The sequence below is a fragment of the Juglans regia genome, unplaced genomic scaffold (genome assembly GCF_001411555.2).
Source record: "Juglans regia cultivar Chandler unplaced genomic scaffold, Walnut 2.0 Scaffold_698, whole genome shotgun sequence".
Lineage (NCBI taxonomy): Eukaryota > Viridiplantae > Streptophyta > Magnoliopsida > Fagales > Juglandaceae > Juglans > Juglans regia.
Genome location: NW_023361847.1, coordinates 1 through 26068, shown reverse-complemented (window position 1 = coordinate 26068; position 26068 = coordinate 1). Strand labels below are relative to the sequence as shown.

The 26068-nt window shown below is 36.3% G+C and overlaps 2 protein-coding genes and 1 non-coding gene across 7 annotated transcripts; 2 read left to right on the top strand and 1 right to left on the bottom strand.

Moving 5' to 3' along the window:
* Window positions 1-5974: 5974 nt before the first annotated feature.
* Window positions 5975-12914, top strand: LOC109021219 (superoxide dismutase [Cu-Zn]). Of its 3 annotated transcripts, none has more exons than XM_035687156.1 (9): window positions 5975-6113; window positions 6255-6403; window positions 7192-7280; window positions 7369-7470; window positions 7601-7696; window positions 8534-8565; window positions 8647-8722; window positions 12404-12457; window positions 12647-12891. In XM_035687156.1, the coding sequence occupies exons 3-9, from the start codon at window positions 7205-7207 to the stop codon at window positions 12667-12669; spliced, it is 459 nt and encodes a 152-aa protein (XP_035543049.1). In that variant the 5' UTR covers window positions 5975-6113; window positions 6255-6403; window positions 7192-7204; the 3' UTR covers window positions 12670-12891. The 3 variants fall into 3 exon arrangements, with proteins under 3 accessions (XP_035543049.1, XP_035543047.1, XP_035543048.1); XM_035687155.1 differs by having other exon boundaries at window positions 6012-6113; window positions 6255-6309; XM_035687154.1 differs by lacking the exon at window positions 6255-6403 and having other exon boundaries at window positions 5997-6113; window positions 12647-12914.
* LOC118346126 lies at window positions 8080-8185 on the top strand. Its single transcript, XR_004799486.1, has one exon. It is a non-coding gene; the product is annotated as a small nucleolar RNA snoR109 (small nucleolar RNA).
* Window positions 12915-13752: 838 nt separating the features above from the next.
* On the bottom strand, window positions 13753-24124 carry LOC109004475 (sodium/hydrogen exchanger 2-like). 3 transcript variants are annotated; one of them, XM_035687152.1, is made up of 15 exons: window positions 23419-24124; window positions 21305-21628; window positions 21017-21135; window positions 19389-19486; window positions 17317-17376; window positions 17192-17238; window positions 16912-17106; window positions 16747-16793; window positions 16349-16415; window positions 16113-16213; window positions 15902-16003; window positions 15572-15710; window positions 15420-15482; window positions 15128-15211; window positions 13753-14436 (listed from the first exon to the last, which is right to left on the bottom strand). In XM_035687152.1, exons 2-15 carry the CDS (start codon window positions 21476-21478, stop codon window positions 14113-14115), a joined length of 1620 nt encoding a protein of 539 aa, XP_035543045.1. In that variant the 5' UTR covers window positions 21479-21628; window positions 23419-24124; the 3' UTR covers window positions 13753-14112. The 3 variants fall into 3 exon arrangements, with proteins under 3 accessions (XP_035543045.1, XP_035543044.1, XP_035543046.1); XM_035687151.1 differs by lacking the exon at window positions 23419-24124 and adding an exon at window positions 22153-22539; XM_035687153.1 differs by lacking the exons at window positions 15128-15211; window positions 23419-24124 and adding an exon at window positions 22153-22539 and having other exon boundaries at window positions 14326-14435.
* Between the last annotated feature and the right edge of the window lie 1944 nt (window positions 24125-26068).

Genomic DNA, 26068 nt, shown 5'->3' with positions numbered 1-26068 from the left:
TTGTCCTCTGTCTCCGTCTCTGTCTCTATCTAGGTGCCTGATCTGAGGGGTTTTGGGCTTTATGAGTCTGTAGCCTTCGATGACAACAGAATGGGCGAAGTCACGTCTTCAATCGCCACCAAGTTCGCCTTCTTCCCACCGAGCCCTCCGTCATACACTGTGATAGAGGACGATACGCGTGGCGACCGATTTTATATTCCCGAGGCCCCGATAAGGGACGGCATCAACGTGGATGTCCTCAAGCTCCGGAACCGTAAAGGAAACGACACCGTGGCCATCCACGTTAAGAATCACAAGGCATCGGCCACTTTGCTCTACTCCCACGGGAATGCCGCTGATTTGGGACAGATGTTCGAGCTCTTTGTCGAACTCAGCATTCGGCTTCGCGTCAATCTCATGGAGTGATTTATCTCTATGCTCTTTTTTTCTTTTGAAAAAACAAACTGTCTTTGTTCTTGTTTCTATATGCTTTTTCTTTTTGAGCTGAAATCTGGGTTTTGAGCTATGGGTTTCTTCGTCGTTTGAGCCTTGAGGTATATGTTTGCCTTGATTTCTGGGTTTAAACTTGATGGGTGTTGCTTAGTTTGGTGAATTCTTCTTAGAATTGCACTTGTGGTCTTTGATGTGTAACCTTAACACTGATGGTTCTGCTTTAAATCGCACCGATCTAGAAGAGGAATGGTTTGTTACTCGTAGCACATTTTCGAATTCGACGGGTTTGACGGGTTATTTTTCCTAAAACCCGTCTTCCGCTTTTGACCCGATGAACCAGCCTTTCACGGGTTGGGAATGTCGGATCCTTCGGACGGGTCAGGCTGAAGGCCATTATGCACAGCCCTAGTAGATGGATAATACTAAGATAATAATTCTATCATTATTCTTAATTAATATATAATAAGACTGATGTATATATGAGAATATGCATTTATCATGAAATTAAAGTGCCAGAATTAACAATACTAATTATGTAAGCAACGTTTCATGATTTTGATGTCCTGGCAGAAGAAAAGCTTCAATGGCAGCAAAAGTCACGTAGCCCGAGAAAGCGTCAGGGAAGATAAAGTGTCAATTGTACAAAAATTTAAGCAGCCTCACAAGGACTTTAATGCCTCGTTTGGTTAGATATATGAAAATAAAAATATTATAAAATAAAAATATAATTTTTTTATATTATTTTATTTTGATATTTAAAAAAATTAAATTATTTTTTATGTTTTATTTAAGAATTTAAAAAAATTATAATAATTATGTTATAATTTCGTAAAAAAATTTAAAAGTTAAAAATATTTATTAAAAAGAAATGAAATGATTTTTAAAAGTAAACCAGGTTTAAACCTAAAGCCCATCCAAATGATGGAAAGTTAAGCCCACTCGTCTACTGATGATAAAAAATGAACAGTTGTGTTATACGTGGCCATCTACCGCTTCACTAGTCTTGTTTAGATGTTGAATTTAATTGAGATGAGTTGAATATTTTATGAATGATAATTAGTTGATACGGTAGAGTGAGTTTTGTGTGACTTATCTAAGATGAATTTATATGTTAAGATGAATTTAGATGTATTTATAAAAAGTTAAAAAAGATTGTAGATCTCGCCTATAAAGAGATGTTGAGTTGAAAAAATTTGTGTCTCCCACATGTAAAGAGATTTTAAGTTGAGAAATTCTATTTACAATCCCCACTTGTAAGGTTGTACAGAAAACCGGCAAACCGACCGGGACCGACTCAGACCGGTCGCCGGAGCTCAGAACCAGCCGAAACCGTCAGGGAACCGGTCGGCCGTCGGTGGTAATTTCTCAAAACCGACGTCAGCCGATTTGGTCCCGGTTTGAACCAGCCAAAAACTAAAAAACCGGCCGACGTCATATATATATATATTTTAAATATATTCATTCATTAAACAATGTCGTTTCACTTAAATAAGTGAAACGGCGTCGTTTGCATCTTAAGGTTAGAAAAAAAAAATAAAGGGAACGACACCATTTGACATAGGCCAAACGGCGCCGTTCCAAGTAGGGCATATTAATCCCCAGCCCTGTTTCTTTCCCAGTTTCCCCCTCCCTCTTCGATTTCCACTCAGGCTCTCGCCTCTCACTCGTCACTCTCAGCGCAGTTGCCTCCACTCCACTCACGGCTCACCGACGCCCAGCGGTCCACCGTTCAGTAGCGGCGCAGCCTCCACCGCTCAACGTTCCTCCGGCAAACGGCGCAACCCAAGAGCCTCCATTTTATTTTTTAGGTATGAACCATTGAACCATATGATTTTAATTTTTGTGAGATTTATTTTTTTTTATATAAGTATTTTGTGACATTTATGTTTTAGAAGTATTTTTTTTGTGAGATTTATAAGTATTTTTTTTTGTGAGATTTATAAGTATTTTTTTTATAAGTATTTCAGCCCGAGAGCCCTGTTTGTGTTTTCTAGTTTGGTGCATTCACGGATTGAAGATGTTTTATAGATTTTGTAGTTTGTACAATGAACAATCGGTGGTTTTTGAAGATGCAGTGTGCATTTCAATTTTATAGATTGATAGTTTTGTAACTTTTGTTGAAAATAAAATAATTTGTGATATTTATTGAAATTTGAAAGTAAAATTTATGATGTGTTATAAATAATTTGTGATGTTTATTGAAAGTAAAATTTATGATGTGTTATAAACAATTTGTGATGTTTATTGACAATAAATGTTCATAATTTATTGAAAGTAAAATAATTTGTGAGATTTATGAGCGATCTAAAATGTAGATTAGAATCTTAGATTTGTAATGTTTGCCATGTTGCAAACTAGCTGTTGTGTAATTGACAATTGTGGTGATTTTTTGTTCTTTCTTGATTTTACATGTTAGATGGATTCTTCGTCAAGTCCAATTGATTTTGATTCGAACTCCCAAATACCAAAACCCCCGGCTTCAAGTGCCCCTAATAGTAGTAATTGTCCACTTCCTAAGAAACGGAAGGGGAAGGATCCGTCAATTGTTTGGGACCATTTTACAAAAGTTGAGGGTTGTTCCGTAAATGATCCTAAGGCTAAGTGTAATTATTGTGGCAAGATATACGCTTGCCACTCGAAGAGCAACGGAACTTCAACCATGCAAAACCATCTACCTTCATGTTTCAAAAATCCTCATAAACGTGGGCATTTAGATAAATATCAAACAACATTAACAGGTGAGGTATTCTCGGAGGGGTTTGGAGAGACTGATAATTCTTTAAGAAATCTTGTAACCCATAAATATAGTGAGGAGGCTGTGAGGATGGCACTTGCGGAGATGGTAATTCTCGATGAATTACTATTTAGAATTGTTGAAGGGCAAGGATTTAAGAAGATTGTTTGGTTGCTTGAACCTAGATTTAAAGTGCCATGTCGAGTGACGGTTGCAAGAGATTGTATGAAACTATTTGCATCTGAAAAAGCCAAACTTAAAAAGTTATTTAAAAATGGGGGAATAAGGATTTCATTAACTACCGATACGTGGATATCGGTACAAAATCTTAATTATATGTGCCTAACTGCTCATTTCATTGATAGTGATTGGAAATTACAGAAGAAAATCATTAATTTTTGTTTAATCCCTAATCATCGAGGGGATACCATTGGAAAATATGTTGAATCGTGCCTCCTTCATTGGAGCATTGATAAGATATTTACTGTTATTGTTGATAATGCAATTGCATATTTGAGACATTTTTTGACAGAGAATATGTTGGAGGGGAAGTATATGCACATGAGATGTTGTGCTCATATTCTGAATCTTGTCGTGAATGAGGGTCTTAAGGAGTGTGATGATGCCATTACAATGGTTAGAAATGAGATTAGATATGCGCGCTCATCCCCTGCAAGATTAGACAAGTTTAAGAGATGTGCGGAAAAAGAAAAAATTGATTGTAAAAAAATGTTGTGCCTTAATGTGCAAACCTGATGGAATTCAACTTACATAATATTAGAGGCTGTTGAGAAATTTGAAAAGGCTTTTAGGCGAATGGAGAGTGAGGACTACAATTTCTTTCTTACTTTAAGGATGGAAACATTGGGCCTCCTAGAGCTGACGAGTGGGAGACAGTGCGGGTTTTTGTGAAATTTTTGAAGATATTTTATGATGTCATTTGTCGATTTTCTGGTTCTTTATATGTCACGGCAAACACAAATTTTTTGGAGATTTATAGGCTCCAAAAATAGTTGGTTAGACTGTGTGAGAGTGAGAATACTTGTTTGATGAGCATGACCATTAACATGAGAAAGAAATTTGATAAGTATTGAGGTTCATTGGATAGGATAAATTTGTTGTTATTGATTGCAGTTCTCCTTGATCCACGTAGCAAGTTGGGACTTCTTACTTTTCACTTGAAAAAAATTTATGATCACAATTGGGCTGAAGATTTGTTGTCGAGGGTGAGACAATTATTATCAGACATGTATGCGAAGTATAATGCTACGTTCGGTTCTTCCTTGAGTAGCAGAGAACATGTTTCCCCTCCGTCATCTGCCCTTCCAAATGATACTGAAGACAATCATGAGTCACAATTTTTTCACGAGTGGTTGCTAGTATCGACTGCCTCTAGATCTACAGCTACCAAAACAGAGATTGACCGGTATATCAAATGGTTGTGAGACATTCAGTCAATCTTTTGACTTGTTGAATTAGTGGAAAGTGAATGAGCTTAACTATCCTATACTTGCGAGAATTGCACGAGATGTGTTAGCCATGCATGTTTCCACGATTGCATCAGAATCCGCATTTAGTACGGAAGGTCGTGTACTTGATCCTTTTCGGAGTTCCTTAGCTCCGAGAACTATTGAGGCACTTATTTGTACTCAGAATTGATTGTGACATCCGTCAACGCCAATTGATATTCGAGACTCCATGGATAATGTTGAGAGTTTTGTAGTAGAATCTGGTAATGTGTTTTTCTCATTCAATTTTCATATTCATTTATTTTTATAATTTAATTTAATTTTTTTTTTCATTATCCTAATTTATTAATATTGATTATTTGGTGTTTTCTTATAGAGTTAGGAGCATCATACATCACAACTATTGATGATTGAAGAGTCGAAGACTGCAATTGAAGAATGAAGATTTTTTGGGTTTTATTCAAGAACAATTGTTATTTGTTCTTAATTGCTTAAAACAATTTAGTTTTGTTTGTAATGTGTATTAAACATGATCTAGTAGAGTTTTTATTTATTTATCTACTAATTAGTAATTTTGTATATAAGATAATAAGACTATAAAATATAAGTAGTATATATGTACTAGTTATTAGTTACTAATAATATATACATGGCATGATTAAAATTAAAAAGAAATTGTACTAATAATTGCAAAAAAAAATTCTGTAAAAAAAGTCTAAATGTAGATGATCTTGAATAACAAATTGAGCCCAAAAAGAGGTTAAATTAGGTCTTAAAATGGCCCAACAGAGTGATTCAAACCGGCCCAAAACCGACCGTGAACCGGCCGGTTTTCCCCTAATAATCGGCCGGTTTCGACCAGTTTGGCCTCCCCAGGAAAATCGAACTATCGGTTTTGGTTTGGGCCCAAAACCGAACCGATAGTTCGGTTTTTTAGCCTTACCTACTTGGGGACTGTATATACAGATCCTTTATTAAATAAAAAAAAATATCATTTTAAGAGGGATAGACTTGTATTGCAATCTCTAAATGGAGACTGTATTTAACATTACTCTTTTAAGTTGAGATGAATTTAGTAATTTTAGAATTAAGTGATTGAATATTAGACTTAATTTTAAATTAGACTAAACATAATCAATTGCAATTCAATCCAAATTTCAATCGCAATTTAAAGTCGAGGCTAGGATTGATATAAAAATTTTATCTAATTTAATAATCATAATTTTTTAAATTTTTATTTAAAATATAATAAATAATTTATTTTTAAAAATTTTAAAATAATATTAATATTAAAAATAATTTTTTATTTAATTTTTTACTGTCATCTCAATTTACTGTTAATTTCCCTGATTTAAGTTGGATCATCCGCGCCTCCCGGCCCTCCTCCCCCGCCCCCGGCCCGGGACCTCTCTCTCTCCCTCTATCTGATTTCAGGTTTGATTGTTCCTCTCTGCTGAGCTCTCAAGGGGTATTCTGGGGTGAGCTTCGAAGTTCTCTCTTTCCCTGTATTTTTTTCTCACTCCTGATTTTTATCTCGTGGGTTGATATTGTTCTTTCATTGTCTGGGTTTTGTTTCTTTTCATCTGATTCGTAATAAAGGTTGCTCCTTTTCTTGGTAGTACTCCATTTTTGGGGGCGATTCGACTGAGGAAGTTAAATATTTACACATAAGGAGTATGTACTTAAGCTTGCTAAGTGTTATTCTTCACAGTTTGCACTTAAGTTTGCCAAGTGTTATTCTTCACAGTTTCATCGGGTCTTGCGCTAGGTGTGTTACATAATGATGATCTTTGTTTCCCATCTGATTTTGTATAGTATATGTTGTACTCTTTGGTTGGATGTTGAGAAGGTTGGGGAAATTAAGAGAGAAATGATAATGGGTACATTGGGTAGTCTTTTTCCGACTTCAGTTTTAGCCGCATCAGCTTCATACTCTGTGCCTATGCAATTTCTGTTATCCGGTAGTTTGGACTTTGGAGTGTGGACTCGTAATATATTGCATTTACTGCTGTTTCTGAGTAGGAAAAAAAATTAATATTCTACTCGATTGGGCCTTTTGGATATATATAATCTAAATTTAAATTTGTGCCTGGGATTCGAGTTTTCTAGCTATTGTTTGAATATATATTCTCCTTTGAGGTTTTAGGGTTTTAGCTTCAGTGAAAGCAAGTGATGTGTGTGTGTGTGTGTGTGTGTGTGGATATATTTATGTATATGTATGTGTGTGTGTGGTAAACCTGTTTGCTAGCTTCAAAACAATGAAAATTTCGACTTTCTTTTCAAAGAAAAGGTTTTCCGACAAAAAGAAATGAGCAGTCAAGAGTTGGATTATCTTGCATTATTTTTGAAAAAGCACCTCCTTTTTGGCTATCCGAACATCATTGGAAGGGAGGGATTTATGAATCCAATTACCATAGCTGAGAGCATACTTTGATTTTTAATTATGTTCTAGTAGACCTTTTGGTTGATTGTATTGCTTTCCACCTTTGTCTGTCCTCCTTTTTCCATTTTGAGGTCGTCTTATGTAATATACTTCTAATAAGCTGTTTCATTTAGAACACATTAAACGATGGTGAATGCTGTGGCTGTTCTTGGCAGCAATGAGGGTGTCAGTGGGACTATCTACTTCACCCAAGAAGCTGATGGTAACTTGGAAATCCTGTCTGATCATCCAGCAAGTGTAGATGTCTCTATTTTTCACATTTTGAAAGACATTTTGTTTCAAATTTTCAGGCTCTACAACAGTAACTGGAAATATTTCTGGCCTTAAGCCTGGTCTCCATGGCTTCCATGTTCATGCACTTGGGGACACAACAAATGGTTGCATGTCAACTGGTATAGTCCAAAGAGATGATGTTTGTTTCTTCATATCTAAAGCATCCAGTCCAAGAGCAGAGTAAACCCCACTTTGCTCCACATTAATCCCTTTTGTCTTTAATTTTATTTTTAATCTACCTGCTTACAGGACCACATTTCAATCCTGCTGGCAAAGAGCATGGTGCTCCTGAGGATGAGAATCGGCATGCTGGTGATCTTGGAAATGTCACTGTTGGTGATGATGGTATGTGCTGTGTTTACCTCTATCCCCTTGGTCATTCGTTGACAGCTTCCCAATCGTTGGACTCTATCGTGTTCTATAATATGCACAGGGGAGTAACCCAACTTTGAGGATGAGCTGCTAAGATCTTTCTTGCCCGCCCAACTTTATATGAAAAGCCAGCGGCAGCTAGTGTTTAAGTTCCTAGTTCTATCTCCCATTTCTCTTCCCTGAGTCATCTACTATAGCTGCCCTTCTGTTTATTTTACTCTACCTTAACTCCATTGCAACCAAGTATTTTTCATTTATCTGTGATTTTTATATTTGTTGGGGGGAGGCTACCGGCTACATGTACCAAGGGAAAGGTCAACACTTCTATGAGTACCCTTGATCTTGACTTGCCAAAGTGGCTGTAACCAAATCAAGTGGCTCATAGAAGTTAACTGGGCAGTCCTTGTGAGATCTCTTTCTTCGACCTCTGTCAACAAACTGCTTACCGAACTTCTCACGTTCTTTTTTTTTTTTTTTTCTTTTTTCTTTCTAATTATTGCTATTTTTAATTTTTTGGATCGGTAAAGAGAAGGGAGAGAAGAGGGAAATGGCATAGGATTTAGCCGTTTTAAGAGACCCTTCTCAAACATCAATTGTTAATACGGGTCACCTTCCAGGCAAGCTGCTTTGATTTCCCAGCAGTTTGCGTCTAATGGTGCCTACAGTCTTCTACCAAAAAATTTTCCAAAAAATAATATGCAGAGCAAATTGTTTCTGCAGTTAGTTACCTGATAAGAAGGCTTAAGATGGGTATGTATTTTGTTCTGACACACAGTGGTGCACTAATGGATGGTATCTCTTTTCATACAGGGACAGCCAAGTTCACAATAATTGACAAGCAGGTGTGTTTCATCTTCTGTTTAAGTTTTACTTGTGCACATATATTTAGTTACTTTTCACTGATGTATTTTACAATTTTGCAGATTCCACTTTCTGGACCAAATTCCATTATTGGAAGAGCTGTTGTTGTCCATGGAGATCAGGATGATCTTGGCAAGGGTAAACTCTTGAAACACAATGCTTGAAATCGTTCTGTTTTAGTTTTATTTTCTGTATATTCATGATTAAAGCCAACTATATGTAAACCACTAAGTCACAATTGGAGCATCTGTGTTGATAAATTGTTTTACTTGGTAAACAAGAAGAGTAAGGGCTTTTATGTTGTTTTTGTTTTTGTGGGGGTAAAGGTCACCACTTTAAGCTAAAGCTCTAGATATTTAGGGTAAATATTAGAAAACTGAGATTTTGATATCCCCTTTCAAGTTTGTCAGAGGTTAAAAAAATGATGTTACTCTCAAGTCTGAAGCCTTTGAATTGGTTTCTAATATGGACTTCTGTTATTGAATTTTTCCCATTTGCCCAAGTGCTGTTGAAGTTATTCTAGAAAAGGTGCATTAGGGCACGTTTGAACACTCTGAATTCTCAAAATTGTCAAAACTTATCATAATTCTCAAATTTTTTCATGATTTCATTCCCAAGCATCACTGAAACACAATTTTTCAATTTCAAATTTTCAACTTTTTCATCTAATCATTACTTAATCATTATTCAAATACAAAAATCAATACAAATTTTAAAATAAAATGCAAAAATAATACAATTTTTACAAACTTCATAACAAATTTTTTTTCTAAGTAAAAATAGAATTTTTGTTTATAAGAATAGGCATGGCCCAAGTACATAAGAAGTATACACAGAAAATGCCTACATTCCACTAAGCACTAGTGAGGGATACAATCAAATCATGAAAAATGTCTCATTACAACTAATGACCGAAGCCCAAGAAAATAAAGCATTATAAAAGAATCTCTTCAGCTCATCCAAGAAAAGCTCTCTGTCTTCAAACAATTTTTTTTTTATCAAAACAAAAATTATATTCAAACAATTTTATAATTTTCTAATATTTTTATTCAGCTTCTTCTCTCTCATTTCTCAAAACCTAATAAAACATCTTCACTTAAATCATTTCACTACTATTCACAAAATTCTGATATACTCCAAGTGTCCAAACATGCCCTTAGATTGGTTTCTTCTTGTAGAGGTACTTGTAGATTAGGGCTGTATATTTTACTGTCTCCCATTTTCCTGTGATAATCACTGTTTTTTATGTACTTATTCCATTGTTTTTATGCATTTATTGCCAATGCATTTGGATTCGGTCCTTAATGCTAATGAATATCTGGACATCAGTTCTTGCTTGAAAAATTGTTGCTTCTAGATTTCCCAGCATCAATTTGAGGGGGGGATGTCACGAAGATATGATTTGAGTATCATTATTGTAATTTTAGTAACATTTTCCTTTATAGTTAGATATTTTCCTTTCTAGCTATATATATACATAACTGTGTAAATACTTACCTGGCATAGTTATTAGGCGCTGGAAATTTGGCATTTATTGTGTAAAATCCCTTCTATATAATGAAAGCAATCCTTATCGAAAGGGTATTCAAACCAATTTGACAGAGAATGCATATGGTCATGTTAACTAGGATTTCTTATGTTACTTGGGTGGTGTGGTTTTGGGGAAAGATGGATTTCATGGATTAGGCATTGCATTACTACAACCCCTTTTTTCGGTTTTGGTGAATGGTGCACTGGAGGGGTTCTTTAACAGCTCTAGGGGATTAAGGCAAGGGGACCTTCTTTCCCCTTTCCCATTTGTCATTATCATGGATGCACTTAGTCGTATGTTGGAAGCAGTTGTTGATGGAGGTTTTCTTTCTGGTTTCTCTGTGGGAGGTGTTAATATTTCTCATCTTCTCTTCGCTGATGATACTTTACTTTTGTGTGATCTGCACAATGGTCATATTCTATATTTGAGGGCTCTTCTGATTGTTTTGAAGCTGTCTTTGGCTTGAAGGTGAATCTTTCAAAGTCTGAAATGGTTCCTGTGGATATAGTGAATAATGTTCAAGGTTTGGCAAATATTCTGGGTTGTAAGGTCTCTTCGCTGCCCTTGAAATATCTTGGTCTTCCGTTGGAGGCTACTTTCAAGGCGAAATCTATTTGGGAGGGTGTGTTAGAAAAAAATGATAGAAGGTTGGCAGGTTGGAAAATGATTTATTTTTCTAAGGGCAATAGATTAACTCTTATCAAAAGTATGTTATCTAACCTCCCTTCATACTTTCTTTCCTTATTTTTGTTACCTGCTAGTGTGGCCTCTCAAAATGAGATGATGTTTCGTAATTCTCTTTTCGAAGGTATTGGGAAGTAAGCTTAAGCTTCACCTTGTTGGCTGGGATAAAGTTTGTTTTCCGGTATCTTGTGGTGGTTTGGGGGTGCATAACTTGAGGATCTTCAATAAAGCACTTTTGGAGAAATGGTTGTGGAGATATCAACGGGAAGGAGAGAGTTTGTGGAGAGTCGTTATAGATTCAAAATACAGGGAGTCTTAGGGGGGTTGGTGTTCTAATGAAGTGAGGGCATATGGTGCGGGGTTGTGGAAAAATATTCGCTCTGGATGGGAGAGGTTCTCCAACTTTTTCAGATTTGAGGTTTGGAAGAGGTTATGGTGTCTATTTTTGGCATGATGTTTGGTGTGGTTTAGGGCTCTAAAGTATGTTTTTCCTACTCTTCTTATCAAAATTTTTTTTTGTACTCTTTAGCAGATGTCTAGTGACAAAAGAAGCTTTGGCGGCTGGCTTGTTGGTGTGTTCTTGTGATACCCCATATGATAAGGATAAGGGTAGGTGGTGTAAAGGATCCCACATTGTTTGAGAATGAGAAGTTCTTGTTCTTTATAAGGTTCCAATGGGGCTCTAGTTGTATCATTAATTAGTCCTTTTGGAGTATAGACCATGTGATTTGAGCCTTCTATTGGGGCGTTACAGTTCTAATGGTTTTTTCCATTGGAATGTCAGTTTTTTAGAACGGCTCATGACTGGGAACTTGGAATGTTTGCTGATTTTTTTGACGACTTGTATGCTATGTTCTTTTGTTTGGTAATGTGATGGAGGATAGGGTGATTTGGACTCTTGATGGAAATTCTAGGATCTCGGTGCGTTCCTATTATAAGGCTCTTTGGGGTTCTCTAATGATTATTGTTTTTCTTGGAAGGCTATTTGGAAGTTTTAAGGTCCTTCCTAAGATTGCTTTCTTTATATGGACTGCTTCTCTTGGGAGAATCCTCACCACTGACAATATGAGGAAATGTCGTCTCATTATTATGGATTGGTGTTTCTTGTGTAAGAAAAATGAGGAATCCGTGGATCATCTATTGTTACTTGTGATGTGGCCAGGTTCTTGTGGAATGAGATTACTAACAGGACTGGTGTGGTATGGGTTATACCTGGCAGAGTGTGGAAATTTTGAAGTGCTGGACAGGTATTAGGGGAAATATTCACATCGCTGCTGTGTGGAAGATGTTATTCCTCTTTGTATTATGTGGTGTTTGTGGATGGAGAGAAATAAGAAGTGCTTTGAAGACCAGGAGCCATTCCTTGGATGAGCTGAAGAGATTTTTTTTATAATACATTATTCTCTTGGGCGTCAGAGTATTTAGTTGTAATGAGGGCAGTTTTCATGATTTGCTTGCATCTCTCATTGTTGTTTATTGGTACTTAGGCTTACACACACTTCCTGTATACTTGAGCTAAGCCATTTCCTATTAATAAAGTTTACTTTTACTTATAAAAAAAAATCATTGCCACTTCTAACTTAATATAATTGTTTGATATGTAGGGGGACACGAGCTTAGCAAAAGCACCGGAAATGCTGGTGGCCGAGTAGCTTGTGGTATGTAAATTATCCAAATCACCCTGAAGTATGATCGATGCATAATTTGAACATAATTTACAGCCCATTTTTAATTTGTCTATTTGATCTATGAAAAAAATCTGCATTGTGGTTTTTTCTATATCCTTTTGTCTTGTCTTTTACCTTCTGCTCGCATGATGTTTAATATTACCACGGAATTTTGTACAGGTATAATTGGTCTGCAAGGATGAGCTGCTGCTCCCAAAACCGTTCATCTAGTGTGTAGCATTATCTCCTGCAAGTAGGCTTGTGAAGGACTTCCTGAGTTCTCTTCTAAATAAATGACAAACCTTTGCGTTGGGTCTGTATTTGTGATCTAAAATTGGGTGCTTGTGCTTTGTTTCCTTTTCATGTAATGCCGACCTCTTTCTTATCAATATTACATAATGTTGAACAAATTTTCATTCGCCTTAGTTTTAATGGGTCTTCTTTCTTCCATCAGGTTTAAATTGCCCCTTTTCATCTCCGATCCTGATGATAATACGAAAACGTTACGAATAATTGTGATTGTATATGGTCTAACATGCTAGAATACACATAAATATAGGATTGAGAAATGAAGTGAAATGCCCCTGGGCATATAAATAGCTACTGCAAATTTTGTGAATATACTGCAGCCATCCTGTGATGTGGCATACTTCCACCGAGGGTAATCCTTTTTATTATTATTTTAACTTCTCAATGTTCTCATCCGCATGCACGTAAGGGATGTACCAAGCATCCACCAGTGTCTCTCAATCTATCATTCAAGGGTCATGCATTTTTTCATGCTAGATGTTATTAGAAAAACCAGTGAACCAAACATCTCACTTACACAACAAAGTACGAGAGCATCGTAACCCTTGTCCAAATATCATTGACGATCTTTCTTTAGTCATGAGAAAATTAAACTCATTGAAAAGTGCAGGCATCACAATAACTTAACCACCCCACACACACACACACACAAAGCAAGCAACTGGGAATCAGAAGAGGGTGGCAAGAGATACCAGATTTTTGTTAAAAGAATTAGAAAAATGGAGAGCAGTCAAGATACATCGATTACAAAATCAATGTGCGCATTCAATAGTGCAATGGGCATATTCCAACAATAAGTTTGGAAAAATCTCTCTGAAAGAAATCCCACCATATTTATTAGATTTTCATAGTGGAAGGACCCCCCATTAGGCACTAGAAGCATGATCTGCTATGGCCTGAAATGGTTTGTAATATGATCTATTCTCTTGTATAATGCTATTTTCACTAATGAAGTCACTTTAGAAAAAAAAAAAAAAACTTAACAACACCCACCAACTTATTATCACAAAAATAACCACGATGTCAATTGACGTATTAAAAAAAAAGGGCAAACCCCTTCCAGAGCTAGGGGCAAACACAATCAGCTCTAAATGATTTCTTTTTGATTGGTACAATCAGCTATACATGATATGCAGCAGTTTCAAAAGATTATGGTGCACAGCCATCTCGATACCTATTGTATCCACATCCTTTATGCTCTCTGGGCCTTCCCGCGGAGATATTCCCAGTGCAGAAGCAAATATTTCACAAGCTGGTTCAAAGGCATGTGGTGCATTACTGTCCAGAAGATGTATGCAACCTACAACACATTCTACATTCTTTGCTTGGCCGCCTTCTCATTGCCCTTGATTAAAACTCCGTTCGGTTGGTGACCCAGGAACAAAGGGAACAAAACCCCGGCCACCAAATACGGGGCGCATGAAGGCATCGTCAAATTTACGCCAGTACTGATGAACAGTGTGTGTAGGAGTGGCCAGGAGTGCACGTATGCTGCTTGGTCGGGTAATTTCAGGAAGGTCCAACTCAGAATCCTGCCCCTCTCCAAGAAAAGGCACAGTTACAGATTTTGGAGTAGACGAATCTGACTGTACCTTGCTGGCTGTGTGTCTTGGATGTGGAAGCAAGAACCTTATAAGAGGTTTAGTCAGCAAACCAAACACCTGACCAGAAACAAATATGAAGTGTTATATATGCAAAACTCATTCATACAACATCGCAAGCAATCCTAATGCCAAAAGCAACCATAAATGTAACTTTTTTTCTTACAAAAATTCATGTGAAGGGCAGTTGGTTTTCTTGTTCCCCTAAGAAGCATCGTTCCTCTTAAGAAAATAACATATATATATATAGAGCTCACCCAAAACCTCAATTGGAATCATGGTGGAACTGATCCACTTTAATTGTATCTACATAAAATTCTGTCCATGATGCTCTTGCCAAACAAATAATAAAGAATAAATATGGAGGAAGCAGGCATCTGACAGCAAGCCCTCGTCCAATGGAGCTTTGAGCAATGGAACACCCATATTCTTGATAGCTAAGAAGCTTAACGGTGAAGACCATAACAGCAAGCAACATATTTGCAATTTCTCTTTTCATTGTAAATGAATCAGCTAATTCTCAGAAAATACAAACCCTTGGCATATCAAGAGGCCAGATTGGGCTCTTTTAATGTGACATCAGAAGATGTGCCAAGTAAATAAGTTTGACCCTCAATGGACCAACCATGTACACAATAAAATTAAAAGTGAACGAAAAAAGAATGGAAAGATTAATATTTATCACTATAGAACAAATTAAATCAAGTCAATATGATTTCACAGATCACAGAAAAGGCAGTAGACATCCCACCACTGTGCTGAAGAGAACAACAGTTATGGTGCTGGTGATCATGATTGCATTTCCTCGCAATTGAGTATGCCCTGACCTTGTGAACTGCATTTAGAAAAGTAAAAGGTTTACTAAATTTTCCACTGCTACCATCTCTCTATCTGTCTCTCACCCACGCCCGCATGCATGCACCATTCAAGTGTTCTTATTTCAAGTGGAAGAGCATAAAAGAAACTGAAATTTCCCTCTGATGAATTATTTCTTAACAAATTTTCTATTTAGTTATAAATATAACAGCGTGTCCATATCTTACCTGATTATAAGCGAGTGCTATAGACACAGCACCTCTCATGAGACCAGCCCACCATATTACCACCTACAACAATAAATATGGTGGTGAGATTTGGTACATCAATGAAGTACGAGAAAAACAGAATTATGCTGCAAAAGAAACAGAAAGCACACTTGTTGCCTGAAGTTGATTTTTTCCTTTGGAGATTTTTTAACTAAGTTGATTAAAAATGATAAGGGGAAAACAAAGGCTGCTCTTCCGGCCATAATCAGACCTAGCAGTATTGAACTCACTGCAACAGATGTTCCAGGACTGCAAAAAGCAAAATCAAGCATTGCATGTTAGAGCAATAAATAATGTCTCAGCAAGGCAGCTATATCATACATTTTTTCTGAAAAATTACATAGACAGCTACTACTACTACTAATAGATATATGGTTCAACATATTAAGAGCTTGGAACTAAAAGGACTAGTTAGTCGTCTGCTCTTATGCTGATAATACCTGCCACTGACAAATCTCCACTTTTCAATGTCCAAGGCATCCATTCCAACATAAACGAAGATAAAGATCTCAGCAACAAATGAAAGGGTTGCGAAAGCATGCCTGTGATAATTTGAAAGAAAATCTAAAGCATTAGGTATATGACAAATTGACTTTGTTCTACATATGAAAAATGGGTTAAAATGGCTTGATAGCTTCTAAGAAGAATTACTTGGTAGTGATTCGTGAACACTCAGTCACATTGTGCCAGGTGTAATGGGACATCACAATCCCACAAAAGAATACCGTGAGAATGCCACTCAAATAGAACAACTGCATAACAGATTAAATACAGTAGCATCTTAGTGAGATGAAAAATAATTAGCAATCTATCAAATCTGCCGTCTACATAAAGCATTTGAAGCATAGAAAGAGAAATGAGTGCCATTAAACTATTAGACATCTTACTTCAGCCATCATATATGAAAGGTATGCCATGAGCATCATAAGAGCAACTTCACGATCCGTAGAGTGCCTAAATCATGAGAAAAATTGTATTATCAGAATTTGGTTTTAGTATATGATTCTAATACTTCTTTCCTCCATCAGTTAAAAGTTTCTTCAGAAGCCAAATCAGGAGACCTTAAATATTAGGTGTCACCAGACCACTTTCAACAAATAAAAACCTAGCGTACGATCTAAAGACCAAACAAAGCATCTTCTTATTACGAGACTAGGTCCATTTTCAACATTAGTATAATAATAATGGAATACTATTGTTACCTATAAAAAAAAACAATGGAATACTATTGTTGCAATACCAGTAAAAGCAACTGACTTGATCATTCCAATTCTGACAAACGTACCTTCCAAAATACAGCTTTTTGATGATGTATGCACTAAGCAGCCCAGTCTGCAGGGGGAAAGAGATATGTCATAGCACAGGAGAATGGCACATGTAGCATAACACATGTGCATTAATACATACGAATCTATGAGAGAGAGAGAGAGAGAGAGAGAGAGAGGCTTACCATCACCCCAAGCATTGTGCTTGTGAGAAACAAATAAAAGAAGTTGCCAATAAAATGCAAACCAATCCTGGGGTCGATATGATTGAGGTCAAAACTCTGGATTGCATTAAAAAGTACCACTGATGTTGCATCATTTACAACACCCTCCCCAAATACAAGACTGTAGAGTAAAGGCGTCTCATCCTGATTAAGCACCTGCACCGTCACATGAAAGTTCAGGTTTGAAGTGTAGATACCTTATCCGATTGAAGACATGATAACATGCTGATATCTGCTATACCTGCAATGTACATACAGAGTCCGTGGCAGCAAATATTGCACCGATTGCTGAAATAGCGGATCAATACAGTCAGAATGAAACAGCAAACAAAGTTACTCGAAAAAGAAAAATGGCAAATGTAGTACCTAGATAATCCCCAATATCCAGCGAACCAATATCCAATTTTTTGAAGAACTGAGTAACCCCTGGACCAAGCATCAGAATTTTACAGTCACAATAAGATAGTAATATAAAACCAATAGCTCAAAACTCTTTTTTTCTTTATTTGCTAGGCCTAACATACTTTAGTCAAATTCAGAAGGGTATTTGGTACAAACATGGTGAAGAAAATAAAAATTTATTGAAAGGACTCGTGTACATTATTTGGCCAAAGAAATAATGTATAAATTGACTTAGACAGAGTAAACTGTCTGGTATGGATGCATATATCACTCTCATTCCATCCTCTAACACCAAAGAAATTAGAAATATGCCTTCAAAACAATATCTAAAACTAAAGAGTAGGTATCCACCCAATGCAATCACACAGATACTGAATATAAACTGTCAGATTAGAGAATTATCACTTTTTTGCAAAAGAAAAGAATGGTTGCAGTTTTAGGAATGGTTCTCTGCTATGTAATGGTCTCTCCTCAAAGATTGCACAAGACAGAAGAGTGAGAATTATCAGTTCTAAGCATAGGTAAGTACTAAAAATGGGGATGAAATTGCTTCAAACAGAGAATTTTCTGCCGAGTGAACTTACAGGTAAAGTTCAAGAGAAAAGCAACTATACATTCCTAGTGGATAAATCCTCCTATAGATTGGTATGACTGAACACAGATGGCTCTCCACAAATAAGAAGGATAGGGTGATGCTTTGAGGGGGCAGCTGCTCTTGCTTTTGCTGCTGTATGAGTCTAGAATTATTTTACAGCATGAATTGGGAGCGATTGACAGTAATTAATCTTTTAATAGCTTGGAGGGTTGCAAGAAGAATGGGGACATGCCACTGACTCCATGAATATAGCCATATTTTGAATGAGCAGCACAGTGCCATTAAAATCTTTGTAGAGGAGATTTTCGGCTCGCTTGGTCACTTTGTAATCACTGATGTTACCATCAGTCAGAGAAGTCATAATCTAATTGGCTGCATTGCTAATAAATGGTATCATATATACATAGAGAAATTGTCTTAAAGAGATTCAAACTATCTTATATTATCTGTGTGGGATATTGGTCCATGTACCCTTTCGATTAGTTTGCCAAAACAGCTGGTGAAAAGGAAATAATGATAATAACAATATTATCCTCTAGAGACCTCATCACTTTATCTTCTAATCACATGGTGCCAATTAGACTAGAACCCAGACTTCTATAATTACCTCCTCTGTGTGCTACTCTCAGGCAGAAGGCTGAAAACCATATGTCCCAACAACCCTACAAAGAACCACTATATGATTACCAACAAAGTTTACTCTGTCAGTTCAGAAACACAAAAGGAACTGTTTGTTCAAGTTCAGTGATCATCGAAATTGGGATTGAGTGAAAAGTTAAGAGTCAAAGACTCCCTGCTGTTCCAATCACTAAAGAAACCATATGATTTGACAGCTCCCAAACAAATTTTTTAAAGGCACAGTTTGTTGCCTATTCTAGAGTTGTGCTAATGCTCACCAAACTTTATTACTGCTGTTCCAGCGATTGAATCACAAATCTCGCTTCCTTTCTTCGGTATTTGTAATTCGAAATTTCAATAAGATAAAGGTACTTATAAAAAAAATTCCAAAAATGATAATTGAAATTGGTATGGATTCATTTTCCGAAAATAAATCTTAACTAATTCCTTACATACTTTTAACTCCTTTTACTGAGTCGATTTTGTCAAACACGTAAACCTTATTCTATTAACACAGATTATAACACAGTATCACCAGCAACACAAGAGTAGGCATTAACAGATTGCCTATTATCAGAATCATGGAAATGAATGTTACGCAAATGGTCAATGCGAGTAACCCAAAAATTGAAACAGAGTTAACACTAATCGTCGAACAATGTGCATAGGGATAAAACCATTGGCCGTCAGAATGCTGTCCAACAGAAAAGGGTGTAGTTTTTAACGTCCTTGGCATACTAGTTTTTCTTGCCTCATAAAACTTAAAATAAATAAAAACGATAATAATTAAAAACAACTGCAAATATAATGTGACAATATTTACCTAGTGATATGATGCCACAGGATATTAATGTACCAACAGCACCAAACAGCGTGATAGTAGTAAAGTTAACAAAAAACTGCTTCTTTTTCACCTGAAACCTGGAGCAAATAATAGAGATTAAGATCATATATCATAAGGCTGGGAGAAAATTTTTATAAAAATTTCATTGTTAACATAAGATTAACGATTATTAATGTGAAGATATAAATTTGAACCATAAAAGGTTTTAAAAAATATATGGTGCCCATTTCAACAAAAACATAATTGCGAACTACTTGTTGCAACCATGCTTTTTTGTGAAATCAAATTAAACTGATGAAGTCCCAGCTGATGACGTAGGAACAGAAACTAAGTATACATCTCGAGATTTTCGAATCATTCAAACACTGGAATAAAATTTCCACACTTTTATGTGAAATGCCACATTGGGCACGTTTCATTTGCAAACACTCCATGGCTTCCAGTAAACCATAAAATCTCTTCCAGCTATTTATGCAGCCCCAACTATACCACTTCATGGAGTATCAATTAAATTTCTGCAATTAGATCTTTAAACAGACATTCCATTTGAAAGCTTGTAAAACTTATTTTGCAAGTAATCAAGAATTGCGTTGAAGAACACAAAAGGCATAGTCCACATATGAGAGCTCATAAAATTTGTGCACAAGAATGTCATAGTTCTTTTAAATCTTTATATGTTTGAAAGGAAAATAATTTATACAGTTCTAGAATATGCAAGCACCATGCACTCCCTTTGAAAAATGTAGGCAAATATGGTATTCACATGAAAAAGCCCATTTTCCAATGGAGGGCCCTATTTTTTTTCAAAAGTAACGTGTGAGGCTTAAATGTCCTAAGACTGTATCTAGCATTACTCATGTTGAAATTGCCTAATTAAACACCACCATGCACCAGTTTAGTCCACTCTAGCCATTTAAATTGAACATGGCTAGTTTAAGATTCTAATATCTACTGAGAACATGTTTATGATGACGGAGACATCAAAGCTGGAACCGGTTAGATGTTACATTCTTCCCACTAATCAATTTAATTTTTTTTTTTTTGAAGGGGTGCTGGCAACTATTTGTCTCTAAAACACATTCTAATTATCAAATACATCAATTTTTTAAGAGTAAAATACATGAGAAATTTCAGATAACCATACATTCTGATTCTTATTTTTGATATTTTATGTCAAGTATTTTGGATTTTCCTGATAGCATAAGCTAATTAAAAAATTAGCACATAAGAGAACATGACTACAAACCAAGGCAACGATAATGCTGAAACATAGTTTTGGGTTCTAAAATTCCATAGTACCATAAGATAAGAAAACTTGAAGATTAGTTGAGTTCTTTCAGGGGAAATCATTGTAACTGTAAATGACATAATTAGCACTATAGGCCACCACCTAGCACCCCTTCAAGGCCACCATAAAACTCATGAATAAAAACATACACAATTTCTTTTTTATAACTACGAAGATATTTCATTGATATAAATACACAATTGATGCAAAAAAAAAAAAGAGAGAAGCAAATCAATCAAAACATCCGAAACAGAAATAAGTATCGAAGAAAAAGAGCTCGATTCGTTATACAATGAGGTCAATGAGACTTCAACTTTACCCCGCATTAAATATTATTGGCGGCAGAAGGTATATAAAGAAAAGATCTTCACTGAAGACCAAAAGATGCGAGCTTCTTCCCCCACTTGCCAGCAGAATAACAACTCCAGTACACACACCCTGCAACCGACCCACGTAGAAAAAATAAAAATTAGCCACTTATATATTAACAAACAACAAAATTAGCACTATCGATGGCTTAACGAGCATAATAATTTGAAATTTGAAACTTTTTCTCTTTTCTTCTTTCTCACCAGAAACCAAATATCTGGGTAAGAGCGAAACTTACAATCACAAGGGCAGTGATAGACTCGTTCACCCATCGGTTCTCCTCAAGAAGATGGCCAATCACAATACAAGCACAAAGGAGTGCCACAAAGAGGTTCATCGAAACCACAGAAGCATGATCGGAAGTGGATAGCATTTGCAACCTCGGGATAATAGAACTGAATCCGATAGCCATTATTTCCACCACTCCTCTCACTATAGAACCAATCTATAATAGTCAATTCAGAAGATTTTAGATTTCCGTTGGAGCAAAGAATCTGCCGATTCTATGTCTTCAAACTATTCATCTCCTAAAATCTTTTGAATCTCACCATGCAAATCGACTCTGCAAACCAACACATCAAAAAGTAAGCACATTTTCTTGTGTATTCAATCTCCGAAATACTGATACAAAATGCTTCAACGCAGTAAAGACCAGCTAAAACTTGCATGTTTTTCTGCTGCATTAGCACTGAAAAAAATAACAGAAATGCAAAGGACAAAAAGGATGCGAGAAAAGAAAAGGTAAATGAACATAAGAAACAAGTTCTGAGAAACAAAATGGATCACAAAGCAAAATGAGAAGGGGCGTTCGTTTGAGCCTCAAGAAACGAAAACCACAAAAAAAGCAACGTACTTTCCCTGAGGATATGCAGGAAAATATAATAATTTCTATCCCGGTTGAGGTGAGTCTTCGATCATTTCCACTTGCTTGGAACAAAGACAACAGAAAGTTTTTCGAATTCCAAGCTCTGCTTTTCTTTCTTTTCACAGAAACCAAACGGACAACCGTTTTTGGCCAATAATTTGCTTCCACAGGATGGAAAATTTTCTTTTCTTTTCGTAAACCAGAAAAAAAATGAAGCTTACCAAAGCACTCCCAGGCTTCATGCACAGATAACACGTTGAAGGCCCGAAGCTTGCGACTTTTACGCACCAAACGGAAACAGAGGATTCGAAGAACAAGAGAATGAGAGAGCTAACAATCAATCTCTGCTTCGAGTTCCTTGCGCAACGCAAGATCTACAGCTCTATAATTCTCACAACAATGCACGAACCTCGGGATAGCTACAAGCTCGGCTATGCCACATTTCCATCGGAGAGATATGCGAAGGGGGCTTAGAAAACATTGATAATAGTTTGATTTTGGAGGGAGGGAGGGAGAGACGGAAGGTAAGCTCAGGAAATAGAGAAAATGGAAGAAAATCTAGAGAGAGAGAGAGAGAGAGACGGGTGGTTCGTGAAGACAGACGGGGAGAGATTGGCGCACAGATTCGAAGTGGAAATGTTAAGAAGAAAACTAAAAATAAATATTATAAAAAGGTTATTGTTTGTCTTTTGCAATTTTTATTTTTCATCCAGTCTTAGAAAAAAATCCATTTTTATCCTAAATGGAAATTATATGTGCAAACATTTCGTTAAGGTTGTATTTAAATGTTAAATTGAGTTGAATTGAATTTAGTTGAGATAATAAAATATTATTAAAATATTTTTTTAATATGTTATTATTTTAAAATTTAAAAAAATTAAATTATTTATTATATTTTATATTAAAATTTAAAAAAATTATAATGATGAGTTGAGATGGATTTAGCAACTAAATGAAACCTAAATAGAAATAAATATCATTTTGAAAAAGATATTATTATAATTTTAAAAATTTTAAAAATTTTTAAAGGTAAATAAAGATTGTACGTAATATTGCTCTTTTAAGATTCGAAAAAATTAAATTATTTATTATATTTTATGTAAAAATTTAAAAAATTTATATTAATAAAATAAGATGAAACATTTTTCGTATCCAATCCAGCCTAACTTAAAAGAATTTTGCAAAGAAGAGAAGAAAACAATAAAAATTTCTTCCGAAATCTATGAGTTTTGTCATTTATCTTTTTGAATATGTAAGAAACATATATTTTTCTTGATAGAATTGGCAATGTTAGATTAACGCATAGTAATAATTTTTTAATATTAAAAAGACTAACACAATTAATCAAGATATATCTCTTCTATGCTTATACAAATCAAAACCGCTTTGGAGCGGTCCGGTTGTTTAATTTTTTGGCCTTAACAGTCCTCAAATGAGAACAAGCCACATCGGCAAGTAAACTCAAAGCAAGTTGAAGCTTATCTCACCAGATCAATTGGAGAGCCCTATCACACTCGATGGAATGATTCCTTCAGTAGCTCTCCATCATTCAAGCCGCCGCAGGAGTGCATTTTAGAGCCCATTATCACCGTCGTTCGTCACTTTCTGTCCGTTGCCGCCATCCCCTTAGCCCATACATGGTAATTCTTAAATTTGGGTGTAATGAAGCCGGTTGTGGTTGCTGTTTGTATAAAGGGAAAAGTGGTGGAAATGGTGGTAGACTTGAAAGTAGACTGCAGCGTTGGAAATGCAGAATGCATGCAAGGTGCTTGACAAAATGTGACAGTAGAATAGAGAAGATGAACAGAAAAGATAGAGATGAAAGCGTTGTCGGTAGCCCTTCCTCCAAATAGTTTCCAAATACAAGATAATTCCAGCCTCCTCCCTTCCATCCCTTCCCGTCCGTTTATATGAAATTAGAAAGCAAAATAACAAACTTTAACAGACTCCACTACTTCTGTACAGCCAGACTAGTTGACACGTGGGTAAGGCTACTACAATTGTTAAATGCACACTTCACTAACATTAATACCAAACGGCACCGTGCAGATCTCCAGGAACGACGTCGTCTCAATTGGGTTCATAACATTGGTCATTGGGTCTGTTTCATATGGATCTATTTTGCCACCGTTGCCTTTATCACACAAGATCTACCAATTTCGAGACCTATATTTCTTGTAAATAATCATTGTTTTGTTCTATAATCATTATTTGCTAAGAAAAAACTCTCCAATAATAGCTGCCAAAGAAAGTTTATTTTCTTCTCTTTTCTTTGTTTATAGGCAACAAAGTTTCAAAAAGCTATCACGTGTCAACATAATGGGTCATATGAGTTTCAAATATATTATATTATACATTCTTGAATTAACATTTAGAAATAATAGAGCTGTCACGATCTATATGCATGTGTTTGGATTAGTATGAATTAATAGCATTGATTGACATTTGTTATCGAGGAGCATGAAGATTCCTTAGCATGTTCCATTACTTTAATATTCGTACACATAATTATTGATTGCTCCTTCCAAAACATTATTGTACGATGTAGGGGTGAAAACCGACGTCGTCGGCGCGGTTTTTGGGCAAAACCGACGCCGACCGACGTCTGGAAAAATGGATGAGGTGCCGACCGTAACCGGTCGATGGCGAGGAGGACACCGATCGAGGCAGTTCTCTGCCGATTCTCGGTCGGCGTCGGTTCTTTGGCGGTTCTAGTGAGATAATTATGAGAGAGAATGAGAGAGGGAAAGATGCATAGGAGAGAGAGAAAGTTACAGAAGAGAGAGAGAGAGAGGGTTACAGAGGAGAGTTCGGGAAGAAGAAGATCGGGAAAGAAGAAGAATACTCTTAACGAAACGACACCGTTTCACTTAAGTTTAAGTGGAACGGCGTCGTTTCAGACTTATTATTTTTTTTCTTACGTCCTTAATGCCAAACGGCGTCATTTCCAGTATCAGTTACAGTACTTATTAACTAAAACGGCGCCGTTCAACTTAAACTTAAGTGGAACGACGCCGTTTTGATAAGGGTATATTAAAAAAAAAAAAGATTTTATTATATCGGTCGGTTCAGCGGTCCAGTCCAGCTTCAAACCGAGACCGAACTGTTGAACATCGGTTTCTTGAAATTTCCACCGCACGCCGACCGGTTCCGGCCGGTTCCTGACGCGGCAGGTCGGTTCGCGTCGGTGGCGGCCGGTGCTGTCGGTTTCTGTACAGTCCTAGGACGATGATATGTTGTTGTTGCTTTCAGACAACCTAGCTAGCATGTGAAGTCTCTTACCATATATAACACGTTATCCTCAGATCATCAAAATTCGAGATCTACTTGATTAAAAGCATTGCCATCATAACCCTATCAATAATTATTAGAAGAGAAAGGTTGTCTTTTAATGAATAGGCTCGATGATGCATCTTTTCAGCAGGCACAACGATTTCTACCAACATTCTCGCTTGAGCAAACTGTGGATGAACCGACATTGTTGACACCAGTTAGCTTGACCCACTCTCAGTTTGGGTAAACAGTTTAGTATTCACAGTTAAGCTTGCTGAGGCTGTGGCTGCTCTCAAGCTGCCATTTTGTGTAAACAGTTAAGTATTCACGGCTTAATTCTTGAAGGGGATGCACTCAATGTGGTTCAAGATCTTAAGAGGGAGCCAAGGGACTGGAGCACAGCAGGGTTGATAATTCAAGACATCAAATCCAAGCTCAAGAACAGGCCAAACTGGTCTGTCATGCATGTCTCTGAAAATTTCAATTGTATTGCTCATTGTTTAGCCAATGATGCTAAACAATGATGCATTAAAACTCTCTGAGAAGAGCATTTCTTTGGAGGGAGTCCCTCCTTATATCCAACATTTGCTAAGCTAAAGTTGAATAAAATTGGTTATTCTTCTTAAAAAAAACAACTCTCAGTTGGGCCAAGTTCTATACTTCTGATCTCAGCTCAATTATAATTGTTTGCACAAAAAATTACCTTCCTCTTCTTTAAGAACAGGAAAAAGGACATCAATCACTTGTTCTGGCGGCATGGCCATTGTTTAGTCATTTAACTTCACCTGGTATTTATTTGTGGATAAGAGAAAACCCAGAAACTTCAGCTTTTGATCAAATGACATGATTGAGAAAGTCTAAATT

What these genes read in the sequence shown, in the direction of transcription:
- LOC109021219 (XM_035687154.1), top strand. Translation starts at nt 7,205, where the DNA reads ATGGTGAATGCTGTGGCTGTTCTTGGCAGCAATGAGGGTGTCAGTGGG. An exon ending in TGTCACTGTTGGTGATGATG is followed by an intron (nt 7,697 to 8,533) that starts GTATGTGCTGTG and finishes CTTTTCATACAG; the next exon opens with GGACAGCCAAGTTCACAATA. An exon ending in TCAGGATGATCTTGGCAAGG is followed by an intron (nt 8,723 to 12,403) that starts GTAAACTCTTGA and finishes TTTGATATGTAG; the next exon opens with GGGGACACGAGCTTAGCAAA.
- LOC109004475 (XM_035687152.1), bottom strand. Translation starts at nt 21,478, where the DNA reads ATGGCTATCGGATTCAGTTCTATTATCCCGAGGTTGCAAATGCTATCC. An exon ending in CTGTGGCATCATATCACTAG is followed by an intron (nt 17,377 to 19,388) that starts GTAAATATTGTC and finishes TGCTTGGTCCAG; the next exon opens with GGGTTACTCAGTTCTTCAAA. An exon ending in TGGAGATTTGTCAGTGGCAG is followed by an intron (nt 15,711 to 15,901) that starts GTATTATCAGCA and finishes TGCTTTTTGCAG; the next exon opens with TCCTGGAACATCTGTTGCAG.